At 34.3% G+C, this 15,941-nt stretch overlaps 1 protein-coding gene across 2 annotated transcripts in view; it reads right to left on the bottom strand.

Annotated features, from left to right (window-relative positions):
• Positions 1 to 279: 279 nt before the first annotated feature.
• Positions 280 to 15,941, bottom strand: part of LOC134696193 (cytochrome c oxidase assembly factor 7B-like) — a 30,730-nt gene continuing 15,068 nt past the window's right edge. For both annotated transcript variants that reach the window (XM_063557871.1, XM_063557865.1), the window contains exons 2-3: positions 10,443 to 10,595; positions 280 to 745 (exon numbers count right to left, since the gene is read on the bottom strand). In XM_063557871.1, the coding sequence (XP_063413941.1) occupies positions 315 to 745; positions 10,443 to 10,595 (584 nt within the window). In that variant the 3' untranslated portion in view covers positions 280 to 314. The remainder of the gene's footprint in view (positions 746 to 10,442; positions 10,596 to 15,941) is intronic.

A 15,941-nucleotide genomic window follows, 5' to 3' on the forward strand; every position in this document is an offset into this window, starting at 1 on the left:
AAGTTATTATTAGTAATGGCAGCCATGTTGATAGACCATTGAGTGGAATTATAAAATGTGTAAGTTTTATGATGCACACCAGATGGATAATATTTGTCAACTCGTGTTTCAATTGGGCCAGTGGTGTAAGATAAGATGTCTATTTAGCTTGGCAGTTACAAATTGATGGCAGCAAACTCTCACAAGAGAGCTTATACTCTTCAACATTTATCCAAGAAAAATAAGCTTAAAAGTATAATGAAGAAATTATTAATAACATGTTGATACCCAATAATAATAAACATCAAAATATCACTTTATTAAACAGAATAAAACTATTGACTCATTTTCATTGTTGATGCCTTATCTTTTTCAGCCAGTTTTTTCACAATGTCTCTATATTTTTCAGCTAAGTCATCATTTTTTGGAATACCATCACCCTTTCTGTACATGTAACTAAGATTCACACATGATTGTGGCATTTCCAAATCACAGCCTTTTTTATGATATTCCAATGCTTTTGTCATGTCTTTTTGGACATGAGAACCTTTTCTATAGATCTCTCCTAGTTTACTACAACTCCTACCATCATTTCGGTCACAAGCTTTATTGAAATATTCTAAACATTTTTTAAGATTTGTATTTTCACCAACATATTCAGGGTCCATTTGCATCAATGCTGAGGAATAGCATGATTCATTGTTTCCATACTGACAAGCTTTATCATGGTATTTAAATATGTCCTCTGTCTTTCCATCCTTAATGCCTAAAATAAAGAAAAAGAAAAATGTGAAGGATAATAAGTAATCTATATTTTTCTTGTTGGTTTGATTCTACAATTCAAAAGTATTGCACATCTATGCTTCACACACTTTCAATATTAAAATGTATCAAAGACATGGTTACACATGATTGAGAGATTACATGAAACATAAAATGACAACAATGAAGGATGAGACACCATGAAACATGGAACAAAAGATTGTTAGAGGTCATGAAACATAACATGGAACAAAAGATGGTGAAATGTCAAGAAACATAACATGGAACAAAAGATGGTGAAATGTCAAGAAACATAACATGGAACAAAAGATGGTGAAATGCCAAGAAACATAACATGGAACAAAAGATGGTGAGATGTCATGAAACATATCATGGAACAAAAGACGATGAGATGTCATGAAACATAACATGGAACAAAAGATGGTGAAATGTCAAGAAACATAACATGGAACAAAAGATGGTGAGATGTCATGAAACATAACATGGAACAAAAGATGGTGAAATGTCAAGAAACATAACATGGAACAAACGATGGTGAAATGTCAAGAAACATAACATGGAACAAAAGATGGTGAAATGTCAAGAAACATAACATGGAACAAGAGATGGTGAGATGTCATGAAACATAGCATGGAACAAAAGATGGTGAAATGTCAAGAAACAAAACATGGAACAAAAGATGGTGAAATGTCAAGAAACATAACATAGAACAAAAGATGATGAAATGTCAAGAAACATAACATGGAACAAAAGATGGTGAGATGTCATGAAACATAACATGGAACAAAAGATGGTGATTTGTCATGAAACATAACTTGGCAAGAAAAAAGCATTAAATTTACATAAGTTACCTATTTTTAAAATTGGTGCTTAGTGGGCCGATATTAAAGTTTATGACATGCTTCGACTTTTTATCATATGCCTTTCTGTAAATTTATCGCATGGCATTCCGATGATACTTGGCAGTTTTGGGAAAATACACCTCAATAGTAAGTTTTCAGTGAACACCATTACAAAGTAGGATACAAAACAGTTATTTGGATACAGGAAAGTATATTGTGTTAAATGAAAAAATAAAAACAACAAACAAATAATCAAATTATCGAAAGTTTCCTAGAAGTACATAATGTAAAAGTTTCTTTTAAATGTTGACTTTTCCAAACAGTGATCAATTATGTATATTGGATTTTTATATCTTCCATTCAAAAATATATGATACTTTCATATTTCTTCTCTGTTAAGGCATATGATTGAAAGAGGGACGAAAGATACCAAAGGGATAGTCAAACTCATAAATCTAAAACAACTGACAACGCCATGGCTAAAAATGAAAAAGACAAACAGAACCAGATGCTCCGCAGGGCGTAGCTTTATACGACCGCAGAGATTGAACCCTGAACGGTTGGGGCAAGTATGGACACAACATTCAAGCTGGATTCCGTTCTAAATTTGGATTGTGATTAAATAGTTGACACAGCATAGGTTTCTGACACAGAATGAATGTATTCAAATGAACTTAAAATTTTTGTTTTCTCTTAGAGCAATTCACTATGCTGTTGAATATTAATCCTCTCAAAAAAATGTTTGAAGAAATTTTCTTTTTATTTATGAAATTTCAAATGAGAAAAAATTGAACCCAATTTTTTAATCACATCCCCCTTTCCCTTATTCCAAAACTAATTTCAATTAAAATATTCTAATGGAGTTTGCAACAATTACTACTCATTTAAATACATCATAAAATATTAAGATGTAAAAAAACTGCTTGTTATCACTGAATGGTTTTAAAAGATTATTTAAATTTATCACTTGGTAGTAAAAAGTGAATATACATTGTATATTGTATATAACAAAGATTTAAGTTGATTCTGGACAAAGAAAGATAACTCCAATTAAAAAAAATTCTTGCAGATATTTCTTGCTTACTATACTGGACAAAGAAAGATAACTCTTAATTAAAAAAAAATTTGCTATTTCACAATATTGTGAAATTAGATATTTCTTGCCATTGCACAATACTGTGCAATTGAAAAGACTTGCTATTGCACAATACTTAATATAATAATTTTAGATCCTGATTTGGACCAACTTGAAAACTGGGCGCATAATCAAAAATCTAATTACATGTCTAGATTCAGCATATCAAAGAGGCCCAAGAATTTAATTTTTGTTAAAATCAAACTTAGTTTAATTTTGGACCCTTTGCACTTTAATTTAGACCAATTTTAAAACTGGACCAAAAATTAAGAATCTACATACACAGTTAAAATTGGCATATCAAAGAACCCCAATTATTCAATTTTTGATGAAATCAAACAATGTTTAATTTTGGACCTCGATTTGGGCCAACTTGAAAACTGGGCCAATAATCAAAAATCTAAGTACATTTTTAGATTCGGCATATCAAAGAACCCCAAGGTTTCAATTTTTGTTAAAATCAAACTAAATTTAATTTTGGACCCTTTGGACCTTAATGTAGACCAATTTGAAAACGGGACCAAAAATTAAGAATCTACATACACAGTTAGATTCGGCATATTAAAGAACCCCAATTATTCAATTTTGATGAAATCAAACAAAGTTTAATTTTGGACCCTTTGGGCCCCTTTTTCCTTAACTGTTGGGACCAAAACTCCCAAAATCAATACCAACCTTTCTTTTATAGTCATAAACCTTGTGTTTAAATTTCATAGATTTCTATTTACTTATACTAACGCTATGGTGGGAAAACCAAGAAAAATGCTTATTTGGGTCCCTTTTTGGCCCCTAATTCCTAAACTGTTGGGACCGAAACTCCCAAAATCAATACCAACCTTCCTTTTGTGGTCATGAACATTGTGTTTAAATTTCATTGATTTCTATTTACTTTAACTAAAGTTATTGTGCGAAAACCAAGAATAATGCTTATTTGGGCCCTTTTTTGGCCCCTAATTCCTAAACTGTTGAAACCAAAACTCCCAAAATCAATCCCAACCTTTCTTTTGTGGTCATAAACCTTGTGTCAAAATTTCATAGATTTCTATTAACTTAAACTAAAGTTATAGTGCGAAAACCAAGAAAATGCTTATTTGGGCCCTTTTTGGCCCCTAATTCCTAAAATGTTGGGACCAAAACTCCCAAAATCAATACCAGCCTTCCTTTTATGGTCATAAACCTTGTGTTAAAATTTCATAGATTTCTATTCACTTTTACTAAAGTTAGAGTGCGAAAACTAAAAGTATTCGGACGACGACGACGACGACGACGACGACGACTGACGACGACGACGACGACGACGACGACGACGACGACGACGACGCCAACGTGATAGCAATATACGACGAAAATTTTTTCAAAATTTGCGGTCGTATAAAAACAATAGTACATGTGACACAACATAGAAAACTAAAGAATAAACAACACGAACCCCACCAAAAACTAGGGGTGATCTCAGGTGCTCCAGAAGGGTAAGCAGATCCTGCTCCACATGCGGCACCCGTCGTGTTGCTTATGTGATTACAAATCCGGTAAATAGTCTAATTCGGTAGGTCAAATTCGTGAAACGGTTATTCCATAACGGTCAACCAACTTGTGATGGCGTCCGTAAAATTTACGAAGGGATGATTTCAACTTCACCATTGAAAGATTCAATATCAAATGTACTACATTTGGGGTCTGACGTTCCTAAACTTTCACTCTTAAAAACTTCAATTTGAGAGCCACTTAAGGGGGCTCGTGGGTATAAATCAATAACAAAAATTTAAATAAGATTTCGCTATTATTTTCTTTAAATGAACTTCATCATATTCTTAATAGAAAAATAAAGCAATAAAATGGGGGTCACTGTTTATTTAAGCTCACAACCTACCTTTGAAAGAAGCATGCATTTTAGTGAAGGTACTTTTTTTCTGTAGAACTAATAGGTGAAATATAGGTAATAACGAAATTAAGAACTTAATTACAGAAATCGCTTAAATTTAATAATAGTTTATTCTAAATACAGCTCATTTGAAAATAATAATAAAAAATATAGGTCATCGATGAGTTAAAAAAGATATTATAATTTTAATGCAAAAAAATGACATTTTTGCACCAAAGGGAGATAATTTAAACATTTTAAATGATATAAACATTTTAAAAGTCAACTGGGTGGTGAGATACATAAACATAAACATAAAATTAACACATGGCAACGAAGGATGGTGATATACAATGAAATATAACATGGCAACAAAAGATGGAGACAAACCTTGAAATATAACATGGCAACAAAAGATGATGACAAACTGCAAAATATAACATGGCAACAAAGATGGTAAGATACCTCAAAGCATAAAATGGCAACAAAATATGATGATATACCATGATATACAACATGGCAAAAAAAGATGGTGAACAACACAAGATGGTGAGGTGAGATAGCATATCAGATTGGTAGTTAAAACTTTTATCTCAAAAATTGTTCATTGGAGGCTTGAAAATGAGCAGTATTTTGAAGATAACAGACAAATGAGATTTTCATGAAACAAAACTTTTGTAGACTCAGTATTGATAATAAACTATCACACACTCCAGTAGAGCAATGTAATAAAGATAAATTCAACAAAAGAAAATAAGACCTTGGTGCTTGCATATAAGTAAAAAATATAAATGTCCCAGTTGAAAATAGTTTACATATATCAGTAAATAAAGAATACCTGTATAATTATTGTTCATTTTGAATGCTAAATCACCCTGAGCAGATATAAGGAGAGGTGTGAATAATTTAAGAGAGACCATCAAAGACTCTGGGAAACTTTAGAGCTTGAAATACTGTTTATACACATTTCTATTGCTGATGATTATATGTAGCATTATACCGATTGAAGACTTTAACAAAGACTATAACAAAGGACAGACATATATTTCAATTTGTATGTATTAAAGATACATTTATGGTTTACTATTGTTTTCTATGGTTTTCATTCCATGGGAACATCATATTTTTCCTTGAAAAAAACAATCATTTATTGACTAATTTGCCTGTACAAATAAAAATAACTCCTAGTCAATTACAGGCAAGAAAATAACTGAAAACATAACATTTTATTTAGAAACATTTTCTATTGTCAATATATTTCATTCTGTCCATAGTATGAGCATCTATTAAAATAAATTGTAGCACCAATTTTCCATATTGAAGCTTTATACGTTTGTCATAATTGTGTTACTTCTACCAAAATTACCTCCCCTAAGATGTCCCTTCATCATTAAGTGTAGCTTACCTCCCCTAATTTGTCCCTTCATTATTGAGTTTAGCTTACCTCCCCATGGATGTCCCTTCATCATTAAGTTTAACTTACCTGCCCTAAGATGTCCCTTCATCATTAAGTGTAGCTTACCTCCCCTAAGATGTCCCTTCATCATTTAGTTTAACTAACCTCCCCTAGGATGTCCCTTCATCATTAAGTTTAATTTACCTCCACATGGATGTCCCTTCATCATTATGTTTGGCTTACCTCCCCTAAGATGTCCCTTCATCATTAAGTTTAACTAACCTCCCCTAGGATGTCCCTTCATCATTAAGTTTAACTAACCTCCCCTAGGATGTCCCTTCATCATTAAGTTTAATTTACCTCCCCATGGATGTCCCTTCATTAAGTTTAACTTACCTCCACATGGATGTCCCTTCATCATTATGTTTGGCTTACCTCCCCTAAGATGTCCCTTCATCATTAAGTTTAACTTACCTCCCCTAAGATGTCCCTTCACTATTAAGTTTAACTTACCTCCCCTAAGATGTCCCTTCACTATTAAGTTTAACTTACCTCCCCTAAGATGTCCCTTCACTATTAAGTTTAGCTTACCTCCCCTAAGATGTCCCTTCATCATTAAGTTTAACTTACCTCCCCTAAGATGTCCCTTCATCATTAAGTTAAGCTTACCTGCCCTAAGATGTCCCTTTTCCCTTCATCATTAAGTTTAGCTTACCTTCCCTAAGATGTCCCTTGTCCCTTCATCATTAAGTTAAGCTTTCCTGCCCTAAGATGTCCCTTGTCCCTTCATCATTAAGTTTAGCTTACCTCCCCTAAGATGTCCCTTCACTATTAATTTTAACTTACCTCCCCTAAGATGTCCCTTCATCATTAAGTTTAACTTACCTCCTCTAAGATGTCCCTTCATCATTAAGTTTAGCTTACCTCCCCTAAGATGTCCCATGTCCCTTCATCATTAAGTTTAGCTTACCTCCCCTAAGATGTTCCTTCACTATTAATTTTAACTTACCTCCCCTTAGATGTCCCTTCATCATTAAGTTTAACTTACCTCCCCTAAGATGTCCCTTCATCATTTAGTTGAGCTTATCTCCCCTAAGATGTCCCTTCATCATTAAGTTTAACTTACCTCCACTTAGATGTCCCTTCACTATTAAGTTAAGCTTTCCTCCCCTAAGATGTCCCTTCACTATTAAGTTTAGCTTACCTCACCTAAGATGTCCCTTCACTATTAAGTTTAGCTTACCTCCCCTAAGATGTCCCTTCATCATTAAGTTTAACTTACCTCCCCTTGACTGTCCCTTCATCATTATGTTTGGCCTACCTCCCCTAAGATGTCCCATGTCCCTTCATCATTAGGTGTAGCTTACCTCCTCTAGGATGTCCCATGTCCCTTCATCATTAAGTTTAACTTACCTCCCCTAAGATGTCCCTTCATCATTAAGTTTAACTTACCTCCCCTAAGATGTCACTTCATCATTAAGTGCAGCTTACCTGACCTTAGATGTCCCTTCACTATTAAGTTTAGCTTACCTCCCCTAAGATGTCCATGTCCTTTCATCATTAAGTTTAGCTTACCTTCCCATAGAGGTCCCTTTATCATAATGTTTGGCTTACCTCCCCTAGGATGTCCCTTCATTAATTTTAGCTTACCTCTCCAAAAATGTCACTTTATCATTATGTTTGGCTTACCTCCCCTTAGATGTCCCTTCACTATTTAGTTTGGCTTATCTCCCCTAAGATGTCCCTTCATCATTAAGTTAAGCTTACCTGCCCTAAGATGTCCCATGTCAGTTCATCATAAAGTTTAACTTACCTCCCCTAAGATGTCCCTTCATCATTCTGTTTAATTTACCTCCCCTTAGATGTCCCTTCATCATTAAGTTTAACTTACCTTCCCATGAATGTCCCTTCATCATTATGTTTGGCTAACCTCCCCTAAGATGTCCCATGTCCCTTCATCATTAAGTTTAGCTTACCTCCTCTAGGATGTCCCATGTCCCTTCATCATTAAGTTAAACTTACCTCCCCTAAGATGTTCCTTCATCATTAAGTTTAACTTACCTCCCCTAAGATGTCCCTTCATCAGTAAGTGTAGCTTACCTCCCCTTAGATGTCCCTTCACTATTAAGTTAAGCTTACCTCCCCTACGATGTCCCATGTCCCTTCATCATTAAGATAAGCTTATCTGCCCTAAGATTTCCAATGTCCCTTCATCATTAAGTTTGGCTTACCTCCCATAGGATGTCCCTTCATCATTATATTTGGCTTACCTCACCTAAGATGTCCCATGTCCCTTCATCATTAAGTTAAGCATACCTGCCCTAAGATTTCCAATGTCCCCTTCATCATTAAGTTTAGCTCACCTTCCCATGGAGGTCCCTTCATCATAATGTTTGACTTACCTTCCCTAGGATGTCCCTTCATTAAGTTTAGCTTACCTCTCCTAAGATGTCACTTTATCATTATGTTTGGCTTACTTCCCCTTAGATGTCCCTTCACTATTAAGTTTGGCTTACCTCCCCTAAGATGTCCCTTCGCTATTAAGTTTAACTTACCTCCCCCAGGATGTCCCTTCATCATTATGTTTCACTTACCTCCCCTAAGATGTCCCTTCATCATTATGTTTGGCTTACCTCCCCTTAGATTACCCTTCACTATTAAGTTTGGCTTACCTCCCCTAAGATGTCCCTTCATCATTAATTTAAGCTTACCTGCCCTAAGATTTCCCATGTCCCCTTCATCATTAAGTTTAGCTTACCTCCCCTAGGATGTCCCTTCATCATTATGTTTAACTTACCTCCCCTAAGATGTCCTTCATCATTATGTTTGGCTTACCTCCCCTAAGATGTCCCTTCATCATTAAGTTTAAATTACCTCCCCTAGGATGTCCCTTCATCATTATGTTTAACTTACCTCCCCTAAGATGTCCCTTCATCATTATGTTTGGCTTACCTCACCTTAGATGTCCCTTCACTATTAAGTTTGGCTTACCTCCCCTAAGATGTCCCTTCATCATTAAGTTAAGCTTACCTGCCCTAAGATGTCCCATGTCCCTTCATCATTAAGTCTGGCTTACCTCCCCTTAGATGTCCCTTCACTATTAAGTTTGGCTTACCTCCCCTTAGATGTCCCTTCACTATTAAGTTTGGCTTACCTCCCCTAAGATGTCCCTTCATCATTAAGTTTGGCCTACCTCCCCTAAGATGTCCCTTCATCATTAAGTTTGGCTTACCTCCCCTAAGATGTCCCTTCATCATTAAGTTTGGCTTACCTCTCCTAAGATGTCCCTTCATCATTAAGTTAAGCTTACCTCCCCTAAGATGTCCCTTCATCATTAAGTTTGGCTTACCTCCCCCTAAGATGTCCCTTCATCATTAAGTTTGGCTTACCTCCCCTAAGATGTCCCTTCATCATTAAGTTTGGCTTACCTCCCCTAAGATGTCCCTTCATCATTAAGTTTGGCTTACCTCCTCTATGATGTCACATGTCCCTTCATCATTAAGTTTAGCTTACCTTCCCATGGATGTCCCTCCATCATTAAGTTAAGCTTACCTCCCCTAAGATGTCCCTTCATCATTAAGTTTAGGTTATATCCCTTAAGATGTCCCTTCGTCATTAAGTTAAGCTTACCTCCCCTAAGATGTCCCTCCATCATTAAGTTTGGCTTACCTCCCCTAAGATGTCCCTTCATCATTAAGTTAAGCTTACCTCCCCTAAGATGTCCCTTCATCATTATGTTTGGCTTACCTCCCTTAAGATTTCCTTTCAACATTCGATGTTTGTCTAACCTCTTGAAAACTTTCCCGTCAGCATAATAGATGTTTGGGTTACGTCCTCTTATTAATCTAAAATTTCCTTTCAACATAATGTGTCTGTCATGTGTTCCTCAAGATTTTCTTTTAACATTATATGTCTGTTTAAACTCCCTCCATCTTTCCCTTCATCATTATTTTTTTGGGGTTACCTCCAAAAGATTGCCCTACAGCCTTATTTGTTTGGCTTAACCTCCCTCAAGATTTCCCTTCAACATTATATGTTTGCTATGTCTCCCCCAAAATTTCCTTCAACATTATATGTTTGCTATGTCTCCCCCAAAATTTCCCTTCAACATTACATGTTTGCTATGTCTCCCCCAAAATTTCCCTTCAACATTATATATTTGTCTTACCTTCCCATGTTTTCCCTTCAGACTATTATAGGTTTGTTTTACCTCCTGAAAGCTTACCCTTCACTATAATATATTTGTTTCCTCCCCAAAGTTTTCCTTTCACTAAAATATATTTGTCTTACCTTATATAATATGTATACATGTGTAACTCCCCTGAGTTTTCTCTTCACTATTATATATTTGTCTTACCTCCCCCAAGCTTTCCCTTCACTTTATATGTATTATGTATATATGTGTAACTCCCCTGAGTTTTCTCTTCACTATTTAATATGTCTTACCTCCCCCAAGCTTTCCCTTCAGCATCATATGTTTGGCTAACTTGTTACAGCTATCCCCATGTTCATTATCATCACAATTTGTTTGATATAGCTTCATTGCTTTCTTTTTGTCAATTTTGATTGTGTCATAAAATGATGCTAATCTATAACACCCTGTAAAGAAACAAAGAATTTATGAAGTGATAATATACAATCTTTTATGGAACCCTTTATATATTAGGTTAGGTATTTCTGTTTTCCCTCCGAATACTGCCCACATTTATCAACATGTTGAATATAGTCGCAAGTTCAGCATGTATTTAAAACCTGTTTCTAAACAGTTTCCTTTTTGCATGGTTTTACACTAGTCATTTTAGGGCCCTTTATAGCTTTATGTATTGTGTAGTTCATGATATTCGAACTGTATGTATACTAGCTAGACTATTGTTGTTTTCTTTTTGTTATTGTCTTATTTTTGTCTTATATTGTAATATGCTCCTTGTTAGCCCATTTAAAGGAAATCAACATCTTCTTCTTCTGCTGTTCAGTTTGAGACAGGGATTCGTGTTAAAGGTCATACTTTGTCTTTGACCTATAATGATTTACTTACTAACTGCACAAACATTAACATCAACTTCATTACTTACCAAAATCCATACTGGACTTCTAATAGGGAGGATGTGTGTGCATATGGGTTGTGTGGTGACAGATGTACTATTTTATTTGGCCAGACTGGCTGTAAAAAACTTATTTTGACTAATTTTGTACACCAGACAGGACTTTGACTACAAAAGACTCACCAGTGATGCCCCAATAAAAGCATGGGGGGGGGGGGGGGGGGGGGGGGGGTCTCAACATGGGATTTTGGGTAAAGGTGTGCAGCTGGGATTTTAAAAACACCCCCCATTCATATATTGAATAATTGTGAAATCCCTACCTATACATATATTTCACAGCGAAATCATAACCCATTCATATATTTATGACCCATTGATATATCACAATCGGTCAATTACTACCTATTGATATATTTCCTCGGTAAAATTGCACCCCATTGATATATTTGACGTTCAAAAAAGGGACCCATTCCAGCGGCACATATGTATATACCTTTATATAGGAAGAGACCCCCCGTGAATAAAAGCAGTTTAACTTTAAACCTCAAATAAATTAAAAATTGGTTGAAGAGAAGAGTCATTGATGACCCAAAATTCTGAAAGTTTTGCATAATGGGTCTCACTTATTAGCGACAAGAAGTGTCAAAAGCAACAAGAAGAATAATTTAGCGTCAAGAAAACTTTTTAAAACTTTAATTCCAAATAAATATATATAAAAAATATAAATTGACCTGCCTTGACATTTTTTAAATATACAGGCAGTAATCAAGTGTTTTTCTTACATTATTTATTATAAAAATGAAGAAATTAACCATTTGTCATGAAAGAAGTTTTTTTTAAATATATTGAATATATGTTTAAGTTTTAATTTTGGAACACCAGGATAAAACTGTTTGCAAATGAGAATATGCATGTAAACTGTTTTTCAAGAGTTATCTCCAGAGTCAACAAATATGTCATATAGCCCAGCTGAAGTTGAACAAAAAATGAAATGCCATTACCATCCTTATATTCTTGTAGTTTCAATGGATACTTTAAATTCTAAAATTATTATTGTGAAAAATTTGTAAGGGTTCCGCGGAACCCAGTGTCTCGCCTACTTTTGCTGTAAATCGCAGGCTCAACAAAAATGAGGAAAAAATCAATAAAAATATTCTTCTTGATACTATCTTATGATTGTAAGAAGCTTCTGTCCAAGTTTGGTAAAAATCTATGATAGTTTAATGAATATGATAAATGTTTCAAAAACTTTCACTGCAGACTGTATGTAATGTTACCTCGCAAAAAAACTAAGTCCATTTAAAAGTAAAATACGGAAAAAATGGATTTATTTTTTAACAAAATTTACCTCTTGATACTATCTAATGATCATAAACAAGCCTCTGTCCAAGTTTGGTACAAACCAAGCATAGTTTAAGAAAGTTATTAAAATTCTAAAAACTTTAACCACAGAGTGAATGTAATGTTACCCCGCAGAAAAACTAAGTCCATTTAAAAGTAAAATACGGAAAAAATGGATTTATTTTTTAACAAAATTTAACTCTTGATACTATCTTAAGATCATAACCAAGCCTCTGTCCAAGTTTGGTACAAACCAAGCATAGTTTAAGAAAGTTATTAAAATTCTAAAAACTTTAACCACAGAGTGAATGTAATGTTACCCCGCAGAAAAACTAAGTCCATTTAAAAGTAAAATACAGAAAAAAAAGATTTATTTTTTTACTAAATTTACCTCTGGATACTATCTTAAGATCATAACCAAGCTTCTGTCCAAGTTTGGTACAAACCAAGCATAGTTTAAGAAAGTAATTAAAATTCTAAAAACTTTAACCACAGAGTGAATGTTATGTTTCCCCGCAGAAAAAACTAAGTAAAATACAGAAAAAACGGATTTATTTTTTTTACTAAATTTACCTCTGGATACTATCTTAAGATCATAACCAAGCTTCTGTCCAAGTTTGGTACAAACCAAGCATAGTTTAAGAAAGTTATTAAAATTCTAAAAACTTTAACCACAGAGTGAATGTTATGTTTCCCCGCAGAAAAAACTAAGTCCATTTATGAGTAAAATACGGAAAAAATGGAATTTTATTTTTACAAAATTTACTTCTGGATACTATCTTATGATCATAAACAAGCTTCTGTCCAAGTTTGGGAAAATTATTAAAATTTCAAAAACTTTAACCACAGAGTGAATATTTGTGGACGCAGCCGCCGACGACGACGGAATGTAGGATCGCTTAGTCTCGCTTTTTCGACTAAAGTCGAAGGCTGGACAAAAATGAGACAGGGTTATCATGGTTATAATCATAGCAATAATTTAAGCTGGCATTATGAATTATTTTATATGAATCAAATAGGATTTTCTCCAATATCGCAATATTAAAATTGAATTTTAGTTTAAACATGTTAAAATGAGAAAATTGCAATGATAAATTCATGCAAAAATTTCTGAATTTACAATAATTAACTATTGGAAATGAACTTTTATATTAAGTTTCCTGTTCGTGATATAGATATCAAGATCCAGGAAAGGGCAGTGTTTGTTGTTAGTATTAGCTTAAATATTCAAACTTTGAAGTCAGTTCGGCAGGATGAATCTCTTTAGGGTACATACTGAAGTTGTCACTATTGAGAGGCGATATCTCATCTAAATATCTAAAAGTGTTATCAAATCTTTGAATCAAATGTTGTTTTAAAGGGTCTTAATTGTAAAAAGAAAAGTTATAAACCAGGGAGAAAAACACCCAAACATACACCACTTAGAGTACTTACCATAAATTTCCAATCAATAAAAAACAAAAAACCTGAACTAGAAGAGATCTTAGACTCTGTTAAGCCAAATATTATATTTGGAACTGAAACTTGGCTAGATAAAGAAACATCCTCATATGATTACTTTCCAATATCTGACTACAATGTATACAGGAAAGATCGCCCACCAAATGAAAAAAATCAAAGTCATGGTGGTGTCCTAATTGCCATATCAAAAGACATCATATCTGATGAAATCTCAGAACTTCAAACAAACTGTGAAAATGTATGGGCTGAAGTTAATATAGCCAACTCCAGAAAATTAATTCTTGGTTGCTACTACAGACCACCTTCAGACACAGGTTCTTCACTTGAAGAACTTAATACATCTCTAAGCCGTACAAATGGAAACTCAAAAGCAACTATAATCTTAGGGGGGGATTTCAACCTTGGTCATATAGACTGGCAAATACCATCAGTAATTCCTGGAAAGCCAGATAACAAACAACACCAAATTTTAATTGACATAATAAATGACCACTCCCTGGAGCAAATAGTAGACAAACCAACAAGAGGTGAAAGAATACTAGATCTTATCTTAACAAATGCACCAAACATAAAAAATAAACTGGAATTAATGCCACCTATTGGTAATGCAGATCATGACATCGTATTCACTGAATGTTCAATATCACTGAAAAGAAACAAAAAACCAGCAAGACAAATTTGCCAATTCAAAAAAGCAAACTGGGAAAACATTAAATCAGACATACAAGTACTAGAAGGAAAGATTAAAACTATATACAATACAAGTAACACCAATGAACTTTGGCAAACATTCAAAGAAGACCTTATAAAGACAATCAGTACTAATATACCACAAAAACAAATAACACATAAAATGAAATTGCCTTGGATCACAGACCAACTAAGAATCAAGATTAATAAAACTAAACGTCTGCACAAAAAATCAAAGAAAAATCATCATCTGCAAATTAGATACAAACATATGAAAAAAACATTGCAGGCAGATATGCGTTCAGCCTATTGGCATTATATTGAAAACATGATCCTAGACCTCCCAATTGAAGAACTTGGAACCACCAACAGAAAGCACACACCAAAAAACTTGTTTTCATACATCAAGAGCATGAGAAATGATAATTCAGGTGTAGCTGCACTAAAAAAGGATGGATTGCTCGTAACAAACACCAAAGATAAGGCAAACATCCTCAACCAGCAATTTCAAAAGGCATTCTCTACTGAATCATCTGCAGATCCAATACCAGTAAAAAACTTATCATCACATCCACAAATGAATGAAATTAAAATATCAGAAAAGGGCGTCAACAAACTTCTTCACAACATTAATCCGAATAAAGCCACAGGCCCTGATGAACTATGTGGAAAGGTATTAAAGGAAATGAAAGATCATCTCAGTCCTATCATCACACTCGTATTTCAAAAATCTATTAACACTCATAAAATACCTATAGACTGGAAACATGCAAATGTCTGTCCTGCATTCAAAAAAGGCGACAAAAACAATGCCATAAATTACAGGCCTATTTCACTAACATGTATACTTTGCAAAATAATGGAGCATATCATAGCTAGTCAAGTAATGGAACATCTTGAAAAAAACAATATTTTATATGATTTACAACATGGCTTCCGATCAAAACGTTCTTGTGAGACACAACTATTATCTTTCATTCAGGACCTTGCAAGAGACAACAACATTAACATACAAACTGATGTCGTTGTGATGGACTTTGCCAAAGCTTTTGACAAAGTCCCTCACAAAAGATTACTTTACAAATTAAAATACTACGGCATAGACAATAATACCTTGGAATGGATTGGTGACTTTTTAAACAACCGTACACAAACAGTCATGCTAGATGGAGAACAATCAGAAAAAATTGGGGTAACATCTGGGGTACCACAAGGCACTGTCCTTGGCCCAATTTTATTCCTCATTTACATAAACGATTTCCCAGAATACTTACAACACAGCACCTTAAGATTATTTGCCGATGACAGCATCATCTATAGAAACATCAAAAACACAGATGATGCTGCCAAACTACAACAGGATTTAAATTCAGCGGCACAATGGGAAAAAGACTGGTTAATGTCATTCCAT

This window comes from Mytilus trossulus, chromosome 1 (genome assembly GCF_036588685.1).
Source record: "Mytilus trossulus isolate FHL-02 chromosome 1, PNRI_Mtr1.1.1.hap1, whole genome shotgun sequence".
Lineage (NCBI taxonomy): Eukaryota > Metazoa > Mollusca > Bivalvia > Mytilida > Mytilidae > Mytilus > Mytilus trossulus.